The sequence below is a fragment of the Macroventuria anomochaeta genome (assembly GCF_010093625.1).
Source record: "Macroventuria anomochaeta strain CBS 525.71 unplaced genomic scaffold BU25scaffold_56, whole genome shotgun sequence".
Classification (NCBI taxonomy): Eukaryota; Fungi; Ascomycota; class Dothideomycetes; order Pleosporales; family Didymellaceae; genus Macroventuria; species Macroventuria anomochaeta.
This window is the reverse complement of record NW_022985417.1, coordinates 88270-112084: the sequence shown is the minus strand read 5'-3', so window position 1 is coordinate 112084 and position 23815 is coordinate 88270. Positions and strand designations below refer to the sequence as shown.

Below are 23815 nucleotides of genomic sequence, written 5' to 3'. Positions count from 1 at the left end.
CAATCTCGCAACGAGTGCAGTCCTTATTCAGGATGATTGCATTGTACCTTGAGGCTCTCCAGGGCTCTCCTCTAACGGTATTGACAGCGACGTACTGCCAATGCAACACCAAACCTCCGTCACGATTATGTTGATTACAGCTTCTCATACCATTCGTCCTACCTGTTCGCATAGCCCTACAAGACGCATGCGTTGTCCGCTGCACTCGTTCTCAACTTCTCACGCACAAGGGTCGAGCTGTCGGAGCTTGACACGTCAACGTGGTTCACGCGCGCTGCGCGCCAGCTGCAACTGCTGAGACAGAACAACGAGGCATGCGCAACAGGGCGTACACGTACTACATTAGCTGAGAAACTTCTTGGAAAATGTAGCATACAGATTGATGACGTTACCAGTATAGGCCGCACAAGTTTGCACGAGCAAGTCCGTCTTACATGTCTCAATCTTACTCGAGACAAAAAAGGCTCGCAATAAGCAAAATCTCTTCGACCTTCTTCCCTGCAGATGACGATAAAAGCAAAGTAGGTTACAAGATGAACTTTGGTTCGGAACGGCCCGCGGTTTTGAAGGGATAATGCTAGACCTCGCGTGCAATATGTGGATAGATATCATTTTGAGCTGCTGTGCTGTGCGGTGCATCCCTGCATTCACCATGGATAGCTTCCGTAAAGTAGCTTCAGGTTAGATTCTTGCCTACACTTGCTCTCTCAAATCTCTTGCTCAAGTCTCACTGGAGTGTTTTGGACGAAAGGATATTTTGGGCTCTAGCGTGCCCCACTTGCTCTTTGGAGCCTCGATGTCCCCTTCCTCAGCACAAGCAATTGCATCACCAGCGACGAGCATATGGGCACGAGCATCGCAACCTTAGTAATGGTCATCTTCCAGTCGATACCTTGCGGCAATGAGAGCTTTTGTTTCTCTAGAAGCGCTCGCCAGCAAGAACCCTACAGCCCAGCTATCGGTTGATAATTTGATATGAAGCTGAGCCGCAGCTAATCCCTCGAGCTCACTTCGTCACCAAATCGTTCTGTCGCTCATTCCTCTTCTCTTTCACAGCATACTGTAGTCTAACATCAGTCATGTGGAGTACCTTCCATAGGGGCTCATCGAGTTCAGTCTCTCGCGTCGGATGCCGAAACATAATGTCTAAACTACGCCGCACCTAGTTGCCGGGACACAACAACAACGGACACCGGTTCAACTCACCTTCATCCCTAGCACCAGGTCGAAACACACACATTGGATTATGGATAGTATCCCTCAAGTGTTGGTTGATCGCATCAGTGACTACGTGACCGTCACGGACCTCAAGCATACCCTCACCGTTTCACGCAATTTTCAGTATGCAGCTGAACGGACTTCCGGCGTATACAATGAATTCGACCTCACTAAAGCCAATTCTGGAAGATTCTTCGAGCTGTACAATGGTCCTCGGTTGGGTTACTTGCGCCATGTAAAGTTCAGGGCAACGTTGCCTCGCTACGAAAAGCCTGAGTACGAATAGCTTGCAAACATGAGGGGATCCGGACTGGGTGGAGCCGGGTTATGAGAAGGAGTACGATCTTGTGATCCAAAGCGAAGAAGTGAATTCGAAGTTTGAGGCATTCGAGGGCCAAGCAAGCGACGAGGCTCCTCATGATGGAGACCGCGACCGATGTGGACGACATACAAGAGCCTCTCATAGACTGAGACTTCAATGAGAAAGGGAAAGAATAGTACGAGATGTATCAAGCAAGCCCACATAGGTCGGGAATCTGTCGATGAGTTACGAGAAAACGATGAAATGTTTACAGAGCAAATCCGCTTTCTGTTTAAGACTCTACGAGTCTTGAAAGATAGGGTCGGGACTGGTAGCTTTCGACTGGCCATTTTGTACCAGAGCGAGAGAATTATGGCTGTCTTCATCGCAAGTTTTCGAGTCGGCGATTATACTTGCTGTCGTCAGACACCCTGCCGGAGCTCTCATCTGTCAACACTCTAATGCTGAAGCCCATGAACGCTTCCATCGATCCCCTGACAAGAACCCATACCTGGAGAACAAGATAAATCGATATCGAAGCTCGATATCCGCGTGCCAGGCGACCTGGCGGCCAGGTTACCCCAGCTGAAACTCCTCGCTTGTGAACTTGGGTACCATGAATGAACGAGCAAAATCACTGCGACTACAGACAACGAATACCATAACAATGCGTGGAGATCATATATTCGCGATTTTCAGGCATGAGCCAAGATAGTCAACATGACTTTGCTCAGCTTGTATCGACCGCCACCCTACCACCAGCCCTCAGATGCGTACAACTCAACTCTCTCGCCCTAATAATGCCATTACTTGTGGCGAACCAATACGAGTAACTCCCAGACCTTGTCACCTCACACGCATATGACTCGGTCTGTTTCAGTCTCCGTATCTTATCCTGCAAGCTGCGACGCATGGAGTTGAAAGGTGTCTTCGATGAGACATTGTTCTGGCCACTTGACAGCCGGGAGCCTTCATGGCCTTGTTTAGAAATCTTAAACGTCTATATCCACGCGACAATTGCTTCGGCAAATGAACGATTGGCGGCCGGATGAGACACTGCATAGACTACTTATTGTATAAGCGATTCAGGCGCTAAGCTCGATGAGCGCTGGGACTACGATTTCTTGTATCAGTTGTCGGACGGGCTGTGAGAGGACGATTACCGGCTACAGACTTGTCGTGATCTGTGACTGTCCGTGACAGATAACAGACGCTTGGAAGGTAACAATCAATGCAGAGGTGTCACATTGAATTTTCAATCTTCACATCGACTGGCTTGTATATAATTATTGACATCGGTATTCCCTGCTTCTAAAAGCAGTTTGGGTGTCCAATCCACATAGCACACAACTCGAGCGTTCAAGCACCTTCTCAACCAACAACTGAGCTTGCACATTTAGCCTTCTGCCTCATGCCGCCACCCGCACTCTTAGTTGCAAGTCTCGTATTCATCCCTGTCTCCATCGGTATTGCTCTTGCATACATTTTCTATCGACGACTTCGCGCTCGCCGTATCGAACGGCAAACGCAACATGCCAGCTGGCACCGTCGAAATGATATAGACATAGAACTATCGCCCATAAAGACTAAGAGTACCAGCAAACAGGCAGTGACGCGCGGTGACTGGCCACGCAACCTACGAGAGGAACAGATCGTCCCCAAAAGATTCACCCCGCTTCGCACTTTCGCCACGTCCAAATGGGGCACTGCAGACAGTAAGGCCTCACTTAAATATCCTGGCCCCGCTTGTACTTTCATCAGATATGGCGGAACCGATAATGATACCATCGTGCGGAGCTGGAAAAAGACAACACTCGATAGTGAAGAAGCAAGCAGCTTCCCCTATCACGCTGGAGATCGTGAGAGTAGTGATCCTGCACGCGAAATTTGGCGCAAGATCGAGGCACGAGAGCGTCTAGAAGATAGACGTACTGGTACTGACCAAAAGAAGAGCGAGCCAGTAGAGCATGGTGTTGTCAAGACTGTGGTTGAGCACACGTTCCGTGGCTCGAAAGAATGGCCCCTCAACAATACCGCCGTACCGCCGCTCCAAGGGGACACAGAAGAAGGCTTCAGAGTCGATAAGGTCGCGAAACAATATGCACTGGCTGCTGAAAGACAGCACCTGAAACAAGAATCGCATGAGTACAAGGCGCTTTATTGAAATCACGTACTCACTACCGCAGCTTTTGATTTCCTGTGCATATTACACATCAAAATGCTGACATGACACCGATACTTCCCTCTCTACCTCCATCTAACACCGCCTAAGCGAGTGCATCAGCCACCCTATTCATGCTCCTCTCAACATGCCAGAACTGCACCTCGATCCCTCCATAATCACCAAACCCCATCTCATCCAACATCTCATGCAACGCCTTCAGCCGCTCATAATGTGCCACTACCTTCCCGAGCCAATACCCCCATTTCCAATCCACAATCCGACATGCAACGACATATCATCGACTAAGTAACTAGAGTCTGTTGCGATCTTGATGTGCTGGAGCTTGAAATCCTTTGCGCATATTTTCTTGATGATCTCTAGAACGGCTGCGAGGGCCACAGTCTCAACATGCGTACTAGGCTGTAGCACTGTACTCGGCAAGAGACCGTTGGTGTTGTGTAGTGAGTCAGGTCCGAAGTAGATGCCATATGAAGCGCGCGCACTAGTTGTGCCATTCCCGCGACATGCACCGTCGATGTAGACAACGGGACTGAACTCGTCTCATGTGATGGGCATGTTGGGGTTTGCGGCTTTAAATTGCAGCTGAGAAACGTGTGTAGACTACGAGATTCGAGCGGGGAATGCGGAAGGGGCCGGGGTCATCGGAGAAGATGAAGATGTTGGAAGGAGGTTTCCACAGGTATCAATTACCTGATTCAGCTAGTGTGTTTATAGTTACGTAGCCTCTCCAAGAGAATTGAACAATCAATCTTACACCTTACTACAATACTTCAACAGAAGAGGCGGCGGATCTCTTCGCCAATGCTGTATGTGATCCCATTGGGGTGACAGTTGCACGTGTATTTGGTGGAGAGGAGGAAGAGTGCAGGGGAACGACGGATCTAAGGTGCCCCACATCAATCACCTTGCTCAAGTGCCACTCTTGGAAGCAACGCTCATTACATCTTTGAAGACGACTATCGAGCCAGCATATGACAATGGAAGCTTCTATTGCGGGGTTGCACTTTTCTGCATATGATCGCCTGTACGAAAATTGAAATGCGGCTGGAAGCTAAGTACCCAGGCATCATTCATCATCCTTGAACTCAAGCATCGATCGAGCAGGCTTGAACATGCTTGATAGCCGCCTTGATTCACGCTGCTCACAACACCACCCAACTCTCATTACGATTCCTGCTCAACTCTCCAGGATGCATCTCGAACATGATGTCACGGCCTTCGTACGAGGAATCGCTGTAGCCAACCTATCTATGGGGCTCGCCGAAAACGCGGCGTAAGGCTCTGCTAGCCACATTTGGTAATCAGTGATAGGGCTATAGCCAAGGAACGAAATTCTTGAAGATCTCCATTGTTCTATGAAATTTCGTACATTCTTGGCCAATCGGCGACGCGTCCTCACGCGGTTACACAAGTCGGGTGGGGAACATCACGCTAACATCATGGTAGTGAGCGTCGTCCGGACGTTGCCGCCAACGCTAACTAAGATGCTATGAGATCACTCTTTGCGATCCGTCATATGGTCAGCGCTCAGGTCACGTTTGTAAGTTGAGAATCTACGTTCCAACCCCACAATCAAGCCCCTGTTATAAACAAACCCAACGCTCCTGCATGTTGTCGACTCATTGAGCTTCGCCAGCATGTCTGTACCATCTTCAGTGAGCGAAGACAAAGGTTTGAGAGCCACAGATTCATACTTGTACACTTTAGATTGACGACAACAGGGAATACCTCACAAGATGGCACTCAACACCGTCCCAGCATCTCAGGACGCCAGCCAGAAACTCGCACGGTGAATGGCAAGGAAGTAGAGATCCACACATGGGACGGTCCGGACGACAAAGATAACCCGTACGTTCAGTTCCAAAACTGTGAATCCCTAAGTCTAACCAGTCAAATAGCTTCAATTGGTCGCCAACGTACAAATGGGTCGTCACAGTCACCGTATGCTTCGTCTCGATCTTGACAGGTCTGCCTGCTGGTTCATACGGTTCCGGAAACGACTGGATGTCACCCTTGTGGAACGTCCAAAACGATCCCTTCCCAAACCTATACTGGGCAACAACAAGCTGGAACATGGGTGCTGCCCTGTTTCCACTGCTCTTCGTCCCACTGACAGAGAACACGGGTCGCATGCCTGGATACTTCGTACAATCCTCTCTCCCCACCTACAATCCCGAGCTTCGCTGACGATCAACAGATCGGATACATCGTCTTCGAGCTCTTCCTCTTCGGTTCTGCCTTTGCCAACAACTTCGCTACGATCGTGGTCACCCGTTTCTTCGGTGGTGGCGCCTCCTCAGTCGCCATCAACATCGTCGGCGGCAGTATCAGCGATATCTGGAAAGGCGACAAAGCGCGCAGCTTGCCCATGTCGCTGTTTGGCTTTACCAGCGTAGCGGGCATCGCACTTGGCCCGTTCGTCGGCAGTGCGATAGTGCAGATTCGGAAGCCGAGCGTTGGCCTCGAGTCGCCCTGGCGATGGTAAGTCCCGTTTGACACGTTTGAGGTCTGGTGGTGATGTGAGAGGCTGATGGTGACAGGATCTACTACATCCAAATCATATACAACGCCGCCCTTATTCCTGTCTTCTGGCTCATCCTGCGCGAAACGCGCGGCGACGTGGTTCTCAAGAAAAGCGCGCAGAAGCTGCGCAAGGAAACCGGTCGGGCAATTTACGCCGAGTCCGAACTGGACAAACCTTCGGTTGTCGAATTGTTGAAAGTGTCTTTCATGCGCCCCACGAAGATGCTTGTCTCCGAGCCCGTCGTAATATTCTTCACCCTGTGGATATCATTCGCCTGGGGCATCCTCTTCCTGTTTTTCAGCTCCGTGGTTCAAACCTTCGGTGACTCGTACGGCTTTGGCACCTTCCAGACTGGGCTTGTGCAGCTCGCCATCACCGTCGGCGCTGTGATCGGTACATTGGTGAACCCACTGCAGGATTGGATGTATCTCCGCTCGGCTGGCAAGAACGATGAGAGACCCGGCAAACCTATCCCAGAGGCACGCTTGTACACGAGTATCCCGGGCTCTCTACTCTTCACAGCCGGTCTGTTCATCTACGGATGGACGTGCAGACCGAGCGTACACTGGATCGTGCCCGCGATCGGCATAACAATTGTTGGAGTCGGGATCTACTCGATCTATATGGGCGTAGTGAACTATCTCACCGACGCATACGAGAAGTACGCCGCGTCCGCGCTCTCCGCTGCTTCGCTCGGCCGCAACAGTTTCGGCGCCTTCTTGCCGTTAGCTTCTGGCCAGCTTTTCTCGACGCTGGGATTTGGGTGGGCGGGCAGCTTGTTGGGCTTCATCGGGCTGGCGTTGAGTGTTGTGCCGGTTGTGCTGCTGTTTAAGGGCAAGGAGATCAGGGCTAGAAGTCCGTTTATGTTGGATAGTACGTTTGATAGTGAGGAGGAAGCGGGAAGGAAGAATAGCTATAGCAAGAAGGGACAAGGGAGGAGTGGTGGGGAGAGTGAGGTCTGAGGTTGGATAGCGTCCATAAGCGTACATCAATTGGCCAGAAATCGGTTTCAGCGTTCAGGGTCATACATGTCGCTTACAAAGACTGATGTCGTTTATTATGACCTGTATCCGCGAGTAAGGAAGCTAATGAAATTGTGCGGACGCAGATGCGTCACGTTTACACAGTGCACTCTCGATAGCACGGAGGGGTCGCGGGTGGCGAGAAGCGACCTCAGGTTCTTCTTCGAGCAAAGAGGACTGTGCTCGCGCGAGAGTGGTACCCTTTGTTCGGTAGAGATCCATTGCCATCGCCAGACCTTCGCGTGATCATGTGACCTCAGACAGCAAAATGCGGTGTTGTCGCGTGAGAGAAGGTCAGAGAAGGCAAAAGACGCAGGGGCCTCGGCTTTGCGCTCGGCGATTGCGTCGGAGCTTGGACAGTTGATGATGTCGAGACTGAAGATTACAGAGCAATTCGCAACGCCACACCATTGCAACACCAAAGACAAGCACGCTGCACGCCTTCTTGGCTGCATCTCATCTCTCAAGTCTCGTGCGGACAAGCTGATTGGGCGCGTGCATTTCCCTTGATTCCTACCTCACCCTCTCATCCCAGCGGCTTCCGAGGTCGCTCTTCCCCGTCATGCTTCACGCCTCGTGGCGGGCAGCTCTGCGCCAGACGTCGCGCTCACATGCCACCCTCACCGCCTCGCGCGTCTCGTCGCGCTTCCTCCCCGCACAGTGTACTGCGTCGCTGGTAGCTCGATACCCCCACCGATGCCCGTCGCCGCCCGCCGCCCTGTGCGCCTACCGCAGCTTCTCCACCTCGCTGAGTCGGCAGAAGGAGAAAGACGCCAAGGCAACACCGGAAGAGAAAAACACCGAGGAGACAGACGAGTCGAAGAAGCCCAAGGAGCAGGAGAAGGCGGCCGACGAGCTCGAGGCGAAGACAAAGACGCCCGACCCGATACCCTCAAGAACAGGGTCAGGCCGAGGCAGCGCTGCAGGAGGGGATGGCGGTCCTGGCGGCGATGGAGGGGCCAGAAAACGCAAGCACAACCCGCTCGTCAAGCCCTCGATACCAGAAGTCTATCCCCAGGTCATGGCCATCCCTCTCGCCAAGCGCCCCCTCTTCCCGGGCTTCTACAAGGCCGTCACCATCCGCGACAGAGAGGTCGGTCAGGCAATCGCTGACATGGTCAGGCGTGGGCAGCCGTACATTGGTGCTTTCATGTTCAAGGACGACGCTGTCGACAAGGACGTCATCGACGATCCGAGCGAGGTGCACGACGTCGGTACCTTTTGCCAGGTCACGAGTGCATTCCCTGTTGGCTCCGAGGACAACTTCGCCATGACCTGCGTTCTGTACCCACACCGCAGGATCAAGATGACGAGCCTCTTGCCACCCAAGGGCGAGAAGCAGGAGTCGGCTGGAGAGGCGACGATTGCCGAAACACCCACACGCGAAACGGCACCGGCCGAGTCCAAGGCCAGCGACAGCGAGTCCAAGGGCGATGTTGTCGCGAGCTTCGAGGAAGCCAGCGACGACGCAAAGTCCAAGGACGAAGATCAGACCCTTGCCATCCTCAAGGGGCGGCAGGTCAGCATTGCCAACGTCCAGAACATGGTCGAGGAGCCCTTCAACATGAAGGACAACAAGGTCATCCAGGCACTAGTCAACGAGATCGTCAACACTTTCAAGGGCGTCGCGCTTTTGAACCCCATGTTCCGCGACCACGTCGCCACCTTTTCCGTTCACACCACAATGAGCGTCGGCGAGGATCCCGTCAAGCTGGCAGACTTTGCTGCTGCTGTCGCCCAGGCCGAGTCACACGAACTGCAGGCTGCGCTTGAGGAGATGGACGTCGAGAAGAGGCTAAGGAAATCCCTCGAGGTTCTGAAGAAGGAGCTCATGAGCGCCGAGCTGCAGAAGAAGGTCAGCGACGAGGTCAACAACCGGGTACAAAAGAAGCACCGCGAGTTCATCTTGATGGAGCAGATGAAGGGCATCAAGCGTGAGCTTGGTATCGAGTCGGACGGCAAGGACAAGCTCATTGAGAAGTTCAACGAGAAGGCAGGCAAGCTGGCGATGCCTGAGGCTGTCAGGAAGGTCTTCGACGAGGAGATGAGCAAGCTCTCTGGCCTTGAGCCCAGCGGATCTGAGTTCAACGTCACAAGGAACTACCTCGATTGGCTGACACAGCTTCCTTGGGGTCTCAGCAGCGCCGAGAACTTTGGCATCAAGCACGCACGTGAAGTTCTCGACGAGGATCACTACGGCCTGAAGGATGTCAAGGACCGCATTCTGGAGTTTATCGCAGTCGGCAAGCTCCGCGGTTCAGTGGAGGGCAAAATCCTGTGTTTGGTCGGTCCTCCCGGTGTGGGTAAAACGTCTATCGGAAAGTCGATTGCAAGAGCCTTAAACCGCCAGTACTACCGCTTCAGTGTCGGTGGTATGTATGATGTCGCTGAGATCAAGGGTCACCGAAGAACATACGTCGGTGCCCTGCCTGGTCGCATCATCCAGGCGCTCAAGAAGTGTCAGACAGAGAACCCGCTTGTCTTGATTGACGAGATCGACAAGCTCGGCCGCAACAGCAACCACGGTGATCCTGCCGCAGCGCTTCTCGAACTGCTCGATCCCGAGCAGAACAACAGCTTTTTGGACCACTACCTAGATGTACCTGTCGACCTGTCCAAGGTTCTCTTTGTTTGCACAGCCAATATGTCAGACACGATCCCTCAGCCACTGCTCGACCGTATGGAGATGATTGAGCTGTCCGGCTACGTCGCAGACGAGAAGATCGCCATCGCCGAGAAGTACCTCGCACCCGCAGCGAAGGAGATGAGCGGTCTGAAGGACGCTGATGTCATCCTCGAGAAGGAAGGCATCGTTGAGCTCATTAACAAATACTGCCGAGAGTCTGGTGTGCGCAACCTGAAGAAGCAAATCGAGAAGGTCTACCGCAAATCCGCACTCAAGATCGTGACCGAGGTTGGCGAAGACGCGCTCCCTGAGTCCGAAGCGCTCACAGACGAAGGCAAGGCCGCACAAGAGGAAGCCGAAAAGGACAAGACAGACGTCAAGCAGACACCAGAGGATATGGAGAAGCAAACATCACCAAAGCCTCGCGTCGCCCTCAAGGTCCCTGACACCGTCCACGTATCCATCAACAAAGACAACCTGAAGGACTACGTCGGTCCACCCGTCTTCACTGCCGACCGCCTCTACGACTTCACACCACCCGGCGTCGCCATGGGTCTGGCCTGGACCTCGATGGGCGGCTCAGCGCTGTACATCGAATCGATCCTGCAAAACGCGCTCTCCGCGTCTTCCCACCCGGGTCTCGAGCGCACCGGCTCGCTGCGCGACGTGATGAAGGAGTCCACCGGCGTCGCGTACTCGTACGCCAAATCTGTGCTCGCACGCGACTTCCCAAAGAACAAGTTCTTTGAGCACGCAAGGCTACACTTGCATTGCCCAGAGGGCGCGGTGCCGAAGGATGGGCCCAGTGCGGGTATCACCATGGCGAGCAGTTTCTTGTCGCTGGCTCTTGATACGCAGATTCGAGATGGCGTGGCCATGACTGGTGAACTTACCCTCACTGGCAAGGTTCTAAGGATCGGTGGTCTGAGGGAGAAGACTGTTGCTGCACGGAGAGCGGGCGCGAAGATGGTTATTTTCCCCAAGGACAATTTGAGTGATTGGTTGGAACTTCCTGAGGTAAGCCATTGCTCCTCGTCCCCCCTCCCGTCCGTGGAGAACCTGGAGATCAGAAACTGACGAGTACACAGAACATCAAGGAGGGCATCGAAGGCCACCCCGTAGAATGGTACTCTGAGGTTTTCAACCTCATCTTCCCGGACCTGAACAAGGAGGTCGCAAACAAGCTGTGGGAGAAGGAACTCAAACCGAAGAAGGGGGATCGCAAGAGGAAGGAGCAGAAGCGGAAAGATGATGATGAGGAGAGTGGGGAGGACGACGACTGAATACCCAATGCACAAGGGTAGTACACTTGTATGATATGAGGTGTGATAGCAGCCACGCATTAGCGGCGTTTGGGCATTGAGAATGCGGCCTTTTGAACCGCGATGTGAAGAGTGGTGGATGAAGCACAAGTGGATCTCGACTCTTGCATATAGATTAGGAAGAGATCTGCGCCAATAACTATTGAGCCAATGAGATACTTGTACCATTCTCATGTATCTACCTCGAGGCCAGTCCCTTGAGCTTCCGCCTTGACTAGACATGATGATTGTGCACACACCCGCTCATGGGCAGATACGCAGATCATCCGACAGCATCGATATGGCCTCGTCCCTTGAGCGGTCCTACCATACGACAGCCCTGCGATGCTCTTAGCGAGAGCCCGAGTCACTAACATTGATCCGAAATGCGAGAAAATGTAGTCGGTTCGCTGTGCAGACTACCGTAAGCTGACTCCACTGGCGCACGATGCTGATATTACCCGTTTGGGCAACCGCTCCACTCGCACTAGGCAGGTCTGAGCCAGCGCTGTGCACACTTATTCTGAGTGTATGTTGCGTCTGGCAGAATGCTCGACCGAGCATAAAGAGTGCACTAGGTGCTTGCTTGACTTTCAAAAACAGCCTCTTCCACGTACTACTGATACAATCGAGCGAACATGACCGCAATGGATTCCTCGTCATGGTCCGCATACGGCAAGATCGATCCAAGCTTCGAAGCAGTGGGTAGAGTTATTATCGTTGCGTGCCAACGCTGATACGCAGAAGCTCCTCCCACACCTCCCACCCGCAAAGTCTTTCGCAGACTACGGCACCGCAGCCGACCTGCGCGCCGGCATCGCGGCACAAGTCGAGCAAATGCTTTCCGCCGGCATCGTCAAACTCCCTGACTGGACTGGCGTAGAGAAGAAGGAGATCCAGATCCCTGTGCGCGACGGCAGCTCAATTCGCGCCGTGGTGTACCGCCCAGAGAACGCGGAGCCAGGACCGTTGGCTGTGTACTTCCACGGCGGCGGCTTCACGTTTGGATGGCCTGAGAGCTGGGAGCATGGCTTCGAAGTAATGACCAAACAGCTCGGTATCACGGTCGTGGGCGTCGCGTACCGGCTTGCGCCCGAGCATGTGTTTCCCACGGCGGCGGAGGATGCGTGTGATAGCTTGAGGTGGTGTGCTGAGCATGCTGAGCGGTTGGGTGCGAATCCTGCAAAGGGGGTCGTTGTTGCTGGGACGAGCGCTGGGGCGAGTCTGGCGGCTGTCGCGGCGCATGATGCTGTTGAGAGGAAGATGGAGCCGAAAGTTACTGGGGTGGTGTTGATAGGTGCTGGGCTGGTGCATCATGATGCTGTGCCGGAGAGCTATAGGGAGCATTATAAGAGCCGCGAGGAGAATAGGGATGCGATGATTCTGGATGTGCGGGGTAACGACTGGTTCTTTGGTGAGTCGTGGGTATAGACGTGAAGACGGAGCAGAGCTGACAGACGGCAGAACAATACAGACCGGATCCTAAATCGCATTTTGCCAGCCCGCTCCTCTGGCCAGGCGGGCATGGAGGGCAGCCGCCGACGTACTTGCAGGCTACGGGGTGAGTGAGTCTCCAATATGATCGTTGCCTAACTGACAGCTTTGTAGCATGGATCCGCTGCGTGACGACTCGTTGATCTACGAGCATGTTTTGCGGGAAGAGTATGGCGTGCCCACGAAGCTAGATGTGTACGCTGGGATGCCTCACTGTGCTCCTGACTTCTTTCCCATGCTGCCAGTTGCGGGCAAGGCATTGGAAGACCTGAAGGCTGGTGTGGAGTGGATTCTAAGCCATAGGGCCGAGTAGTCCCGACGGCTGATCGTCATAGTCAGTGACAGCATGGAAGCTTTTTCGCAGCGAGCATTTGTCTCGACTCTATACACGGTCTTCAAGACATATGATGGTGTCTCAAAGTTGGTGTCTCAGAGTTGGTGTCGCCAAGTTCGTGTCTCTGTCTGACGGGATGAAGTGCAGACAGCCTAGTGCACAGACGCGTTGTGGCCCCCTGTTCCTAGGGCGTCATTGCCAGCCAGGTTCCCTTCACTACTGAAACACCCCACCAAAACATTGACACGCCTAGCAAAGACGCGTCGCGACGCGCTGAGACCCCGCAGCAATGCAGAGCCACCAGCAGTCGTCGTCGTCGCCGGGCGCTGGTAAAGACACTACGCCGCGAGGAGGTCCACGACCCATCAACAATGAGTCAAACTCTCTTTCACGCTCGGTCAAGCGCCTTTCACTGCACACAAGTACAAGCAACCTGCGTGACCCGTCGCCCGGCCCGGCTTCACCTAGACTACCAAAAGCGCGCACGCCGTCTTCACCTCTTCCCCAAACGCTCCGCCGCAGCTCCAGTACTGCGAGCTTGAATCGCGCCTCTTCCCCTGCACCCTCACTCGTCCTAGGGCGGAAGTCCTCGAGCTCGTCACTGCGCGGTGACATCAACCTTGCCGGTACACCAAGAAACCCAGCATCTCGCCGATCGTCATTCGCACCCAATATGCCTTCGCCAATAGGGGCCAAGAGCCCACTACAGCCACATTTCGAGGAGAAACCGCCGTTGCGCGCGTGCGATGTTGCAGAGGAACACTTCAAGAAAGAGCTCGCGCGACATGAAGGGATGGCAGGCACAGCGAGTGCAGGCACAATCGTCATCGTACACGACCACTGCTATGGACACCGCTATTCTCGACCAAAGACGCCTAAGAACATCCTCAGTCTGATCATGGAGCGACCGGAGCGTATACTGGCCAGTGTTCTGGGTATATCGACAGCGTACGTGCGACTCGGTGGGCGGCATGCGCAAGGATATCATCCGTTGCACCCTGAGCAGAATCCACCCAACCGCATACCCTTCAAGATTCGAAAGACCTCACGCGTAGTCGACATCACATCACCTGTCGTAACAAACGTACATGGCACAAGGTGGATGGAGGAGCTGAAGTCCTTGTGCGACAACGCAGGAGCAAAGCTGGCAACAACGGGCAAAGAGCTGGCCAGAGACGGACCAACAGCACCAGGACAACCGCCGAAACATGAGTTTCATGCTGGCGACTTGTACCTCTGCCAGGAGTCACTAGATGCTTTTCAGGGAGCACTTGGTGGTGTTCTGGATGCAGTTGATGCAGTCTTTCAGGGTACCGCCCTGGGTGGTGGGCCGTCTCGAGCCTTCGTTTGCGTGCGTCCACCAGGTCATCACTGCTCAGCAGGCTTTCCATCCGGATTCTGCTGGCTAAACAATGTGCACGTCGGTATCGAGCACGCCATGATGCAGTACGGTCTAACACATGCGGCCATCATTGATTTCGATCTACATCACGGAGATGGTTCACAAGCCATTACCTGGGCGCGGAACAAGAAGGTGCAGAATATGCCAAAGGGCACAGCAAATCGCAAGAAGACGTCTATCGGCTACTTCAGCTTGCATGACATCAACTCGTATCCGTGTGAGGACGGCGACGACGACAAGGTTCAGGCAGCGAGTCTTTGCATCGACAATGCACACGGACAGTCGATCTGGAACGTACATTTGCAGTCGTGGAAGACACCAGAAGAGTTCTGGGCTATCTATGAAGACAAGTACCTTGTGCTCCTCGACAAGACCCGCCAATACCTCAAGTTCCACACAAAGCGACTGAAGAGCGGGCCGAACCAGCCTGCTCCCAAAGCCGCTATCTTCTTGTCTGCTGGTTTCGATGCTAGCGAATGGGAGACTGCTGGAATGCAGCGACATGCAGTCAACGTGCCAACAGAGTTCTATGCCCGCTTCACCCGGGACGTCGTTCGCCTGGCTGAGGAGGAAGGTACAGCTGTTGATGGTCGTGTCATCTCGGTATTGGAAGGCGGCTACAGCGACAGAGCCCTGGCAAGTGGAGTCATGAGCCACATCAGCGGCCTCACGGACGGCCAGGTATACAACGACCCCAACCCCACGAGCGGACTCGCACTCGACATGCACCAAAGACTGGCTGGACTGAGCATGTCAGATGTAGATCTACCTATGCAGTCAGTCGAGGCTCACTTGACACCCGTCACATACGACCCTTCATGGTGGCATGCTACACACCTTGCCGAATTAGAGAACCTGGTGAACCCTCCGCCACCAGTGGCTATCAAGAAGCCAAGGCAGGGACCCCAGGCCCACTTTTCATCTCCTACGCAGTCCTTCACTGCCAAGGTTGTCGATCCAACGAAACTTGCACATCTACAGCCTGGCCGAGGTGTACCAGTCAATCCCTTACGACCGACTACCCCGCCTCCACCAGATGTAGACTGGGCGACCGCAGCGCATGCATTGAGTGCACTGCTTGTACCTTCGGATCGTCAGACCAGGAGTTGCAGACCTGAGGAACTTGCTCCACCGCAAGTCAAGAAAGAGAAGCCCGCTGCACCAGCATTGGCCTCCGTGAAAGTCGATCCCTCTGGTCGTCAATTGCGTGGCCGCAAGCCTGTCACATCGTACGCCGACGCAGGGTCCGATGAGGACAAAGCTTCCCTTCGGACCGAGTCGCGGTCGAGTCGACGACAGACCATCGCCGACTTTCAGCTTGCATCTGCGAAGCCGCCCCCACCAGCTCGGCCAGTGTCACGTCGGATGAGCATTGCCTCAAGTGTATCATCTATCGGTGACCGCAGCGTCAGTCGTGGACCAAGCATCCCACCGCCAACTTCGAGGAGGCGAAGTGTCGCACCTTCGACCGCACCTTCAACCGAGCTTCCAGTCAAGAAAGGTCGTGGAACAACTAGTGCAGCTTCATCTCGAGCGCCTCAGCGGCCGCCGCCTGTAGCGCGAGTGCCCTCCGCCTACTCCAGCAAAGTGGCTCCTGTCAAAGGTAAAGAGAACGACGACATGGACTCGCTGACTTCAGGCTTGAAACGCGTCACACTGAAGATGCCTTCAAAGGAGGAATACGAGGCCCGAGAGAGAGAGAAGGAGGAAAAGCAAAAGGCCCTTGAAGCTTCGAAGAAGACGACCACCAAGACCACGACTCGCAAAGCACCCGCAAACCGCACCACAACCACCAAGGCAGCTGCTAAGCCTGCTGCTGGCACTGCGAAGAGAGGTCCAGGTCGCACATCAAAGTCATCAAAGACGTCGTCGCCAGCTACCACGCCAGCACCGAGCGTGACACCAGAGCCCCCAAAGCTGCAAAGTGCCGCCACAGCACCACTCGAGCAACCAGAGCCGGTACAGCCAGAACCAATCTCTAGCTTGGTAGATCCAGTGAACCGACCTTCAGCTCTGCAGGAGACCTTGTTCGCCAGTGTCTCCGAGGCCAGTCGCCGTGGCTCCGGTGGCATAATCGAACCACCAACCGATATCAGAGATTCAGTCATCACGCCCGAACAGCTTCGCGAGCAGCTTCCCCTACCTTCATTCGTGACAGAAGCGGAAGCACCTCCCACAATGATACCCCCTCAATGCGCCGACACACCTCCACCACCACCACCTGCTACTGGCTTGCAATTTGTAAATTACAACGCGCACTCGTTTGATACAGCTCCTTTAGCAAATGGCGTGCCTCACACATTGGAGCCTCAGACCTCAGCAGGCTTACGCTGGCTACCTCCGAACACCGACACAACGGCAACCCCACCGAAGATGGGATCCCGTCCCATGTCGCCTGCCATGAGGCAAGATTTGCCTTTGTTCACCGCGAATAGCATCATACCCTTTGCCGTACCAGCTCCTGCACCCGCTCCTCAGCAGAGCGCGTCTATCAAGGCAGAGAACTACAAAGACGTCTGGGAAGTACCCGACACACCTGCCCGCTAGTCGTACAGCGCAATTGAAGGATTGGTACCAAGTAGGGCGTTCGTTGGTGGGACTAGACGTTTGAGGCGTTCACAGGATTGAGTGCCCAACAAGTTGGCGCGCTTACCGCAAATTTCTTGCGGTTCAGCTGCAAATTCTGTAAACCCTGTAGTTTTTGCTATGTAGAGATACCCGCTTTCGCGCAGAATTTGATATTTTTGTCTATTGACAGTTTCATTCTTACATCATTCTTACGACTGAAACCCATTGCTCCACTAGTGTTCACTAGGATTAGAGCACCAGGCACCCCTCAACGCAACACAAGGCCCTCCGTATAATCGCCACTTTCATGCATGCAATCCCTCAAGTGCCCGTTTTCTATTCAGAGGTGTCACAAGATGCAGGGTACCTTCTCTCGGGAACCAATGGCTAACGCGTAAAGCTGTCATGGGGCGGGTGTGAAAGCGGGGTCCACGCTAGAACGTGAAATCTCGGATGACGCACATTGCTCACGGTCGCAGGTTATATGGCGTGACAGTACGCGTCCTTAAGTATCTTGATCTCGTTCGTGCTTGGATACTTGTCGATATAGCTGCGTCCCAGCTGTAACACGTGTAACACCTGCCTCTTCGCTTAGAACCGACGCCAGCTCTTCCTCCGACAGAAACACAACAGCAAGTAGCTATCAACATGGCTGACAACTCGGGCAGCAGCAACCCATTCGCACGTCGCGAGGAGTTCTCGAGCCAATCCATACTGCTGTACAAGATCTCCACAGGTCTTTCGTACATCATCCTGCTCACCACAGCATTCTACTACACCTTCAACAAGCCCAACGAAGGCCATGGGCCACACCACCGCTTCTGGCAGCACCAACCAGCAACCCCGTTTGCGCAGAGCAGCATCATCACCTCGATCTACTGGTATCCGTGACCCCTCTATCCCCAACCAACCTCGACACTAACGTGACTGCAGGATCGTCCTCTTCATCCTCCAACTAGTCTACGCCTGGTCCCTCTGGTCCTCCAATAACACCTACCTCGTTGCCGCCGCCAACATCGGTACGCACTACATCACCTCGAACCTGCTGCTCTTCGGCTTCATCCACCTCTGGGTGCGCAACCACTTCTGGATCGCTGAATTGCTACTGATTATCAACTTCTTCAACCTGAGCTTCGCATATTTCAGGCACTCCACCACCCCGCGCGCCATCCACATCGGCACTGTTGCTGGGCCTCTGGCATGGAACTTTGTCGCGCTGTACTGGGTTGGTGCTGTAGCGTTCCATTCGACCCATCTTGTGGGCAGGATTGTTGCTAATGTGTTCATTTGGGGCTGGCTTGGATATGGTGTTTTCTTCCTTGCTGCGTACAAGGACTACACCATCGGCTTTGCGCTGTCCGTGCTGTCTTTCTGTAAGTCAACTCTACTGATCGTCATAGATATTGAATTGAGACTAATGGCTTGCAGCCACGGGTGTCGGGCAATTCCTCAGCAAGCTCCCCATCCTCCAACTGCAGTGGATCTTTGCATTCACCATTGGCGGCATCCTCTTTGTTCTGTCGCTTGCGGTCGGTGTCCCTGGACTTCTGGGTCGTGATCCCTTCCCACGTGGACAGATTGTGAGCGAGGACCGTGAGAGGGCGCCTCTGCTGGCTGACGTGTAAGGGTTGCGACAGGGAAGTGCGTGGGGGAGATCCCGCGTATCAGCGTGTGCGCATCGACCAGTGGACAAGTGCGGAAGTGCTATTAGGAGTGGCACAAGTCGCTCAGTCAGCATTGAAAGTGGTCTATAGCGGGAATAAGTCGTTGGTCTCGACAATCGTGTTATTTGAGGGAAACAGTTACAACTTTCAGCATCATCGCAGCGTTTAGGGTGGATGTGGATATTGTTGGCATCTCCTTCCCCCGTTTAATATCTTTGTAGCCAAATCAACAAACTGATCTCCACAGTCCCCAATTTCAAAACTCGTCTGCAGCCTCACACTCACAACAGCTGCGACGCAGGGACCACAGACAGCGGATCGGACCGTCCATGGGCTGCAGCATCCGATGACGATCATTCGCACGACAACATCGGATAAGATTTCGCCTTACCCAAACGCAAACGTCGTTGTCCTCTGTGGGCATGGGGTACGAAAAGCCTCCGAAGTACCACCTAGAGCCTGCTATCGGTGCTTGCCAAGATGTATGGACCCCCCTGAATCTGGCTCGCTACCGAAGTCCTCTACATCATGCAGAAGCGAAGGCTTCCGAGTGGCTGTTGATTGTCCGGTTGACAGTTGTGACAGCTTGCTAGACGTCATGCAAAGCACCAACGTTAGTAATAGCCACTCACAAGCTTGTCCGCACGACTATACCATGGTGCAGATGTACTTATCGTATCACTGTTCCAAGTTCAGGGGGGTTCGTACATTTTGACAATCATTATATTACTCCGCCAGCAACCCCTCAACATCAACTACAAAGGAATAGACGCACCACTTCAATCGATTGACTCTGAGCGCTTTCACACTACACCGCCTGTCTTGAAAATGAGAACAACCTACGCAGGCTGCAACAAAAGAATCATGGAAACACCACCACAACCATAGCATCCACCAAACCCACAAGTCCTCTTCGTCCCCGGCGCCTGGCACAAAGCCGCCTCCTACACCCTGGTAATCCAGTCCCTCAACGCCCCCGGCTACGAAACGGCAACCACAGAGCTCGCATCCGTCGGCCCTGTCCCCAGCCCGCAGGCCTGGGCCGACGACGTATCCAACATTCAGGCCGCCGCCGCCGCCGTCGCCTCGCTCGCCGGCGCCAGAAAGAAGATTGTCCTCGTCGCGCACAGCTACGGCTCCCTGCCCGCTGGCGCGGCCATCAGAGGCATCCTCGTCCGCGAAAAGGAAAGCCAAGACTGGTGGATTTCGTGTACATCAGCGCGTTCGGACTGGCTCCTGCTACGAGTTTGATAGATGCGCTCGCCGCCAACAGATCCGCCGTGGTTCAGAGCCAGCGAGTCCAAACTCGAACTCGGACCCAAGCATCCTGCCACTGTCTTCTGTAACGATTCCGAAAAGGACGAGCACGATCTCGCCGCATTGCGAATTTGCAGTTGTTCGGTTATCAGGCGTGCTTCCAGAAGACGACTGCTTCGTCTACTGCACCATACATAACGCTATCCTATTACCTATTCAGCAAGATATGGCGGTGGGCTCCGGGGTGCAGTTCAAGACATGACAGTCGAGGCGAGTCATAGCCGGTTTTTGTCGAAGCTAGATGAGGGGGTGGGTGCGATTGTTGGAGCGGTGGAGGTGTGTAGGGAGGAGGCTGCGCTGCTGAGTGAGAAGACACTATGTGGTGACGGGGGCAAGAGATGTATACGCTGAGACTTGGAGGGAGGTTTGAATGAAGTTCTTCAGCATCAGGGTCGACAGGGTCATCACGACTATGGGCCCTCGATAGATCGCTACCAAAGAAGCAATGCACACCTGTCAAAATATCTTCGGAGGTCGCTCAACTTGTATTGTACTCATGCAGGTACATGCACCACTCATACGAAGCGCCGACACAGCTAGCCACCAACACCGTCACCATGAACCAAACACCCTACACAAGGCTCTCTTCTTCCGACACCCTATTACCTCAGCCTCAACTATGCACTCTAAAACGCCGCGGCGCAACCAAAGCATCCCTGCCACGCCATCAGATCCGACAACTACACTCGAAGCAAGACGATGCGTCGAGCGCAGACCGACCGACGCCGTCTCCGCGACAGGTTAGAGGTAGATCACCTATACCGTATGCACATCCAGTACAACCCCGCTTCTCGTCTTTACAACGCCCACCAGCCCAGCCACCCCTCGGCGAGGTCTACAAGAAGTCTAAGGTGCCGACACTGTGTAAGCGGATTTACCTCTCGCTGATCGACCGATTTGCTCTGACGCCGGTCAAGATAGCCCAGAAGAGGATCTCCCTACCGAACGGTTCAGTTAGCCCAGTCCCTGCACCGGATGTCACTGCACAGCTACACTGCTATCTTCTCGAAATACTCTCTTTCACATTCGGTATGGACTGTCATGTGCTGAGCCAGGCTCTGGGGCAGCAGGTGTATGCGCACGCGACGACGATTTTGAGTATCCAAGAAAGGCATGATTTGCTTCAGTTGTCGCTTATGGTGCAAAGACTGCATCAGAAAGTAAGGAAAGGCGAGCAGAAGAGCATGCTGCTCACCGACAAAGAGCATGTTCTACGAACGATAATAGAGCCGGTGTTGGAGAGCGGATATCAAGCATTCGTCCTGGATCTGATAGCTTCTTACGCTGACCACCAGGGAGACCCAACGAAATGGCGGGGTACACTGATGGGGCACTGGAGTCGGCGACGTGGAACGAGGCGAAGTCTCTCAGCCCAGGTTGACTATGTGTTCGAGACACATCTCGAGCGTAAAATCGATCCGATGGAGTGGCGGCCGTCCGACATGGGGGACTGGAGTCAAAGGCGCAAATTGGTACAGAGTCTTATGAGCCATGCTAGATTGGTGTTTGCGATCGCGCCGAATGAGGAGGTGAAATGTTTGTTTGCGCTGGCGATTCAGAGGTATCAAGAGGAAAGAGAGCTCAAGATTTGGAGTCTCGAGAGCTTGGCACAAGGGAGTTTCGAGCCGGCGATAAGAGACGGTTTCAAAAAGGTAGCGGAAGTTCTTCTGAAAAGTAAGAAGAAAAGGTAGATTGAGCTGATGACTCCTATACCCACAAAGAAGTCAGTACGAAGGACTGGGAGTGGCGTTTCTAGTTGCAACAGAGGCTGTTGGAGAATACAAGAGCCTGTTAAGTGAAAACAGTACGTCCTTCACATGATCGGGAGGACATCAATCTACCAGGGAATGCTAGCGACACGCGCAGAGACTGCTACTTGAAAATGGTTAGCCAAGTTTTCCTGTGTATGAGTGTAGAAGAGTTCGTTGATATGTGGCTAGTACTTGTATCGAAGCTCTTTGTTCTCCCTGTCTGTCATGTCGCTGAACTCGACGTCTGTCTGATGATTGATGCCTGCAGTATCTCTTCTGAGGTTTTCGAGTCGGTAGTAGAAAAGTAGAAATGCGACAGCACATAGAACTGTGACCTCGACAGCCACAATCGTGATCTTGGCAGGTGTATAGTTGGGTGCGTCTTCGTTGCGGAACGTCAACGGCCCGAGGATGTTACCGAGACAGAACGACATCAGTAAAATGGCGTTCATTGTGACTTTCTTGGTATGTCCCTGGAGGTTGTCAGTACGCTTGGAAAGCAGGGAGTAGCGATATGGAAGGAATTTGTTGCCTACAGCAAAGTTACAAGCCGCGAAGGCGTACGCAAGTGGCAGAAAGGAACCAGTCATGTTCGTCAAGTAATTGCCCGCCAGTCTCCCTGCCTGAGAACTATCAGGCAAGAATGCGATCATACCTCCGCCGACGATACCGCCAAGTGCAGCCCAGGTAACAAGCATAAGGCCCCGACAGTTGTAACGGCCGGCGATATAAGTACCGAGAAGCGTACTGACGACCGTGATCAAGCCACCCGGGATCTGAATGAGGGCAGTTTCCTTGTTCGAGAACCCAAAACCGGAGATGATAACGCTCTGAAACGATGACACTGCGCCGTTGGGGATACTCGCGGCGATGGTGATGAACGCTAAGAGCCAGACCTGTGGATCGCGGAGTGCTTCACGGAATTGATAAGGCTTGAAAGTCTTGTTCTCAATACCGGTGTTGTTCTCGCGGAGACGCGAGACTGCCAGAACCTTCTCCTCGTGTGTCAATCTACTTGACATTGGGTTGTCGGGTAAGAAGAGAATGACGATGATGCCAGCAGATATGGTGATGAGACCGACAACGAGGTACATGATCTGCCAGTTGTTAAACTTGTCGCCAGTGTAGTGCTGAAACCCGTATGAGATAAGCGAGCCGACCATCACTGCGGCGCCGACGCCAGTGTACCAGAAGCCAATGCGCTTGGGCTGCTCGTCGCGCTTGTACCACATTGATGTTACGAGGATAAGCGAAGGGCTGATAGCTGATTCGAAGGTGCCTAGAAGGAATCGGCACACGGCGAGGGAGGCATATGAGTCGCATGCCGCTGTACATGTCACTGTGCTCAGGTCAGCGATTACCTCCAGGGTTGCGTTTCATTGTGTCAAGAAGCATACCAACTGTACCCCATGCGCATACGCAACCACCAAGATACTTTGCTACAGGCAGACGTTGCATGAGATATGCATGTGGCATCTCGAAGACCAGGAATGCGAGATAGAACAGCCAGGATAGCGTGCCGTACTGCTCGGTCGTCAAATTCGCGGTTTCTCTGATGCCCATGACAGCGGCAAAGTTTACTAAGAGTCGTCAGTCATTCAACTACATTGCCTCAGAAGGTGGAAAGCCTACACAAAGACTTGTCGAGGTACTGGAGGAAGTAGCATGCGAACATGATGGGCACAATCATCCAGTCAATCTTCTTGATGAGGGCCTTTTCGTCAATGGCAACAACAGTACCTTCTTCGCTGTCCTCGTTGAAGCGGAGAAATTCGAGTGCCTTGTCTGCATCCTTGTATGCGTTCTTCTCCGGTACCTTCTCATCGATATGGCTTGGCTCTTCGATCTCGCGTGCCTGCATCGTGCTTGTTGCTGCGCAGATGTTGCTTTAAGCTGCAGTCGTATGCAATTGAGATGGTACCGTTCAAATATAAACGTGTTGTGAAAAGAATTCATGTTTATGGTTGCATCCTCGGAATTGATAAAGAGCGTGTTGTCAATCATGATATCGTTCGCTATCAGCCCCACTCTTCCAGTTTTGGAAGGAGAAGGGATAGAACTGTCCAGTAAGAGAGTTGCCGAGCACTGACAGCGAGCCAACGGTGATC

The 23815-nt window shown here is 53.6% G+C and overlaps 11 protein-coding genes across 11 annotated transcripts; 10 read left to right on the top strand and 1 right to left on the bottom strand.

Moving 5' to 3' along the window:
* Positions 1-1144: 1144 nt before the first annotated feature.
* BU25DRAFT_483027 (uncharacterized protein) lies at positions 1145-1504 on the top strand (the record flags this gene model as incomplete). Its single annotated transcript, XM_033711156.1, has 1 exon — positions 1145-1504. Exon 1 carries the CDS (start codon positions 1247-1249, stop codon positions 1502-1504), a length of 258 nt encoding a protein of 85 aa, XP_033555591.1. The 5' UTR covers positions 1145-1246.
* A 1426-nt stretch (positions 1505-2930) lies between these two features.
* On the top strand, positions 2931-3683 carry BU25DRAFT_463746 (uncharacterized protein; the record flags this gene model as incomplete). Its single annotated transcript, XM_033710627.1, has 1 exon — positions 2931-3683. The coding sequence occupies one exon, from the start codon at positions 2931-2933 to the stop codon at positions 3681-3683; it is 753 nt and encodes a 250-aa protein (XP_033555590.1).
* A 108-nt stretch (positions 3684-3791) lies between these two features.
* BU25DRAFT_483025 (uncharacterized protein) lies at positions 3792-4347 on the top strand (the record flags this gene model as incomplete). Its single annotated transcript, XM_033711155.1, has 1 exon — positions 3792-4347. A coding segment is annotated over one exon (198 nt), but the record flags the coding sequence as incomplete, so codon positions are not given.
* Positions 4348-5341: 994 nt separating this feature from the next.
* BU25DRAFT_483023 (MFS multidrug transporter-like protein) lies at positions 5342-7238 on the top strand (the record flags this gene model as incomplete). The annotated part of the gene is made up of 5 exons (XM_033711154.1): positions 5342-5375; positions 5483-5552; positions 5603-5849; positions 5902-6185; positions 6245-7238. The coding sequence occupies 5 exons, from the start codon at positions 5342-5344 to the stop codon at positions 7188-7190; spliced, it is 1581 nt and encodes a 526-aa protein (XP_033555588.1). The 3' UTR covers positions 7191-7238.
* Positions 7239-7641: 403 nt separating this feature from the next.
* BU25DRAFT_416164 (ATP-dependent protease La) lies at positions 7642-11362 on the top strand. The gene is made up of 2 exons (XM_033707714.1): positions 7642-10893; positions 10965-11362. The coding sequence occupies exons 1-2, from the start codon at positions 7813-7815 to the stop codon at positions 11157-11159; spliced, it is 3276 nt and encodes a 1091-aa protein (XP_033555587.1). The 5' UTR covers positions 7642-7812; the 3' UTR covers positions 11160-11362.
* Positions 11363-12014: 652 nt separating this feature from the next.
* Positions 12015-13098, top strand: BU25DRAFT_404569 (uncharacterized protein; the record flags this gene model as incomplete). The annotated part of the gene is made up of 3 exons (XM_033705128.1): positions 12015-12591; positions 12642-12738; positions 12786-13098. The coding sequence occupies 3 exons, from the start codon at positions 12015-12017 to the stop codon at positions 12982-12984; spliced, it is 873 nt and encodes a 290-aa protein (XP_033555586.1). The 3' UTR covers positions 12985-13098.
* Positions 13099-13240: 142 nt separating this feature from the next.
* BU25DRAFT_416161 (Arginase/deacetylase) lies at positions 13241-17038 on the top strand. Its single transcript, XM_033707713.1, has one exon. The coding sequence runs from the start codon at positions 13295-13297 to the stop codon at positions 16952-16954; it is 3660 nt and encodes a 1219-aa protein (XP_033555585.1). The 5' UTR covers positions 13241-13294; the 3' UTR covers positions 16955-17038.
* A 585-nt stretch (positions 17039-17623) lies between these two features.
* On the top strand, positions 17624-18600 carry BU25DRAFT_435550 (DUF1774-domain-containing protein; the record flags this gene model as incomplete). Its single annotated transcript, XM_033708926.1, has 3 exons — positions 17624-17856; positions 17909-18348; positions 18404-18600. 3 exons carry the CDS (start codon positions 17624-17626, stop codon positions 18598-18600), a joined length of 870 nt encoding a protein of 289 aa, XP_033555584.1.
* Positions 18601-19539: 939 nt separating this feature from the next.
* BU25DRAFT_483015 (uncharacterized protein) lies at positions 19540-20278 on the top strand. Its single transcript, XM_033711153.1, has one exon. The coding sequence runs from the start codon at positions 19894-19896 to the stop codon at positions 20092-20094; it is 201 nt and encodes a 66-aa protein (XP_033555583.1). The 5' UTR covers positions 19540-19893; the 3' UTR covers positions 20095-20278.
* On the top strand, positions 20279-21770 carry BU25DRAFT_238888 (uncharacterized protein). Its single transcript, XM_033701499.1, has one exon. The coding sequence runs from the start codon at positions 20463-20465 to the stop codon at positions 21645-21647; it is 1185 nt and encodes a 394-aa protein (XP_033555582.1). The 5' UTR covers positions 20279-20462; the 3' UTR covers positions 21648-21770.
* BU25DRAFT_483013 (MFS general substrate transporter) lies at positions 21770-23568 on the bottom strand (the record flags this gene model as incomplete). The annotated part of the gene is made up of 4 exons (XM_033711152.1): positions 21770-22180; positions 22244-23046; positions 23105-23287; positions 23340-23568. 4 exons carry the CDS (start codon positions 23566-23568, stop codon positions 21893-21895), a joined length of 1503 nt encoding a protein of 500 aa, XP_033555581.1. The 3' UTR covers positions 21770-21892.
* Positions 23569-23815: the final 247 nt, after the last annotated feature.

What these genes read in the sequence shown, in the direction of transcription:
- BU25DRAFT_416164 (XM_033707714.1), top strand. Translation starts at nt 7,813, where the DNA reads ATGCTTCACGCCTCGTGGCGGGCAGCTCTGCGCCAGACGTCGCGCTCA. An exon ending in ATTGGTTGGAACTTCCTGAG is followed by an intron (nt 10,894 to 10,964) that starts GTAAGCCATTGC and finishes ACGAGTACACAG; the next exon opens with AACATCAAGGAGGGCATCGA.
- BU25DRAFT_238888 (XM_033701499.1), top strand. Translation starts at nt 20,463, where the DNA reads ATGCACCACTCATACGAAGCGCCGACACAGCTAGCCACCAACACCGTC.
- BU25DRAFT_483015 (XM_033711153.1), top strand. Translation starts at nt 19,894, where the DNA reads ATGCGCTCGCCGCCAACAGATCCGCCGTGGTTCAGAGCCAGCGAGTCC.
- BU25DRAFT_416161 (XM_033707713.1), top strand. Translation starts at nt 13,295, where the DNA reads ATGCAGAGCCACCAGCAGTCGTCGTCGTCGCCGGGCGCTGGTAAAGAC.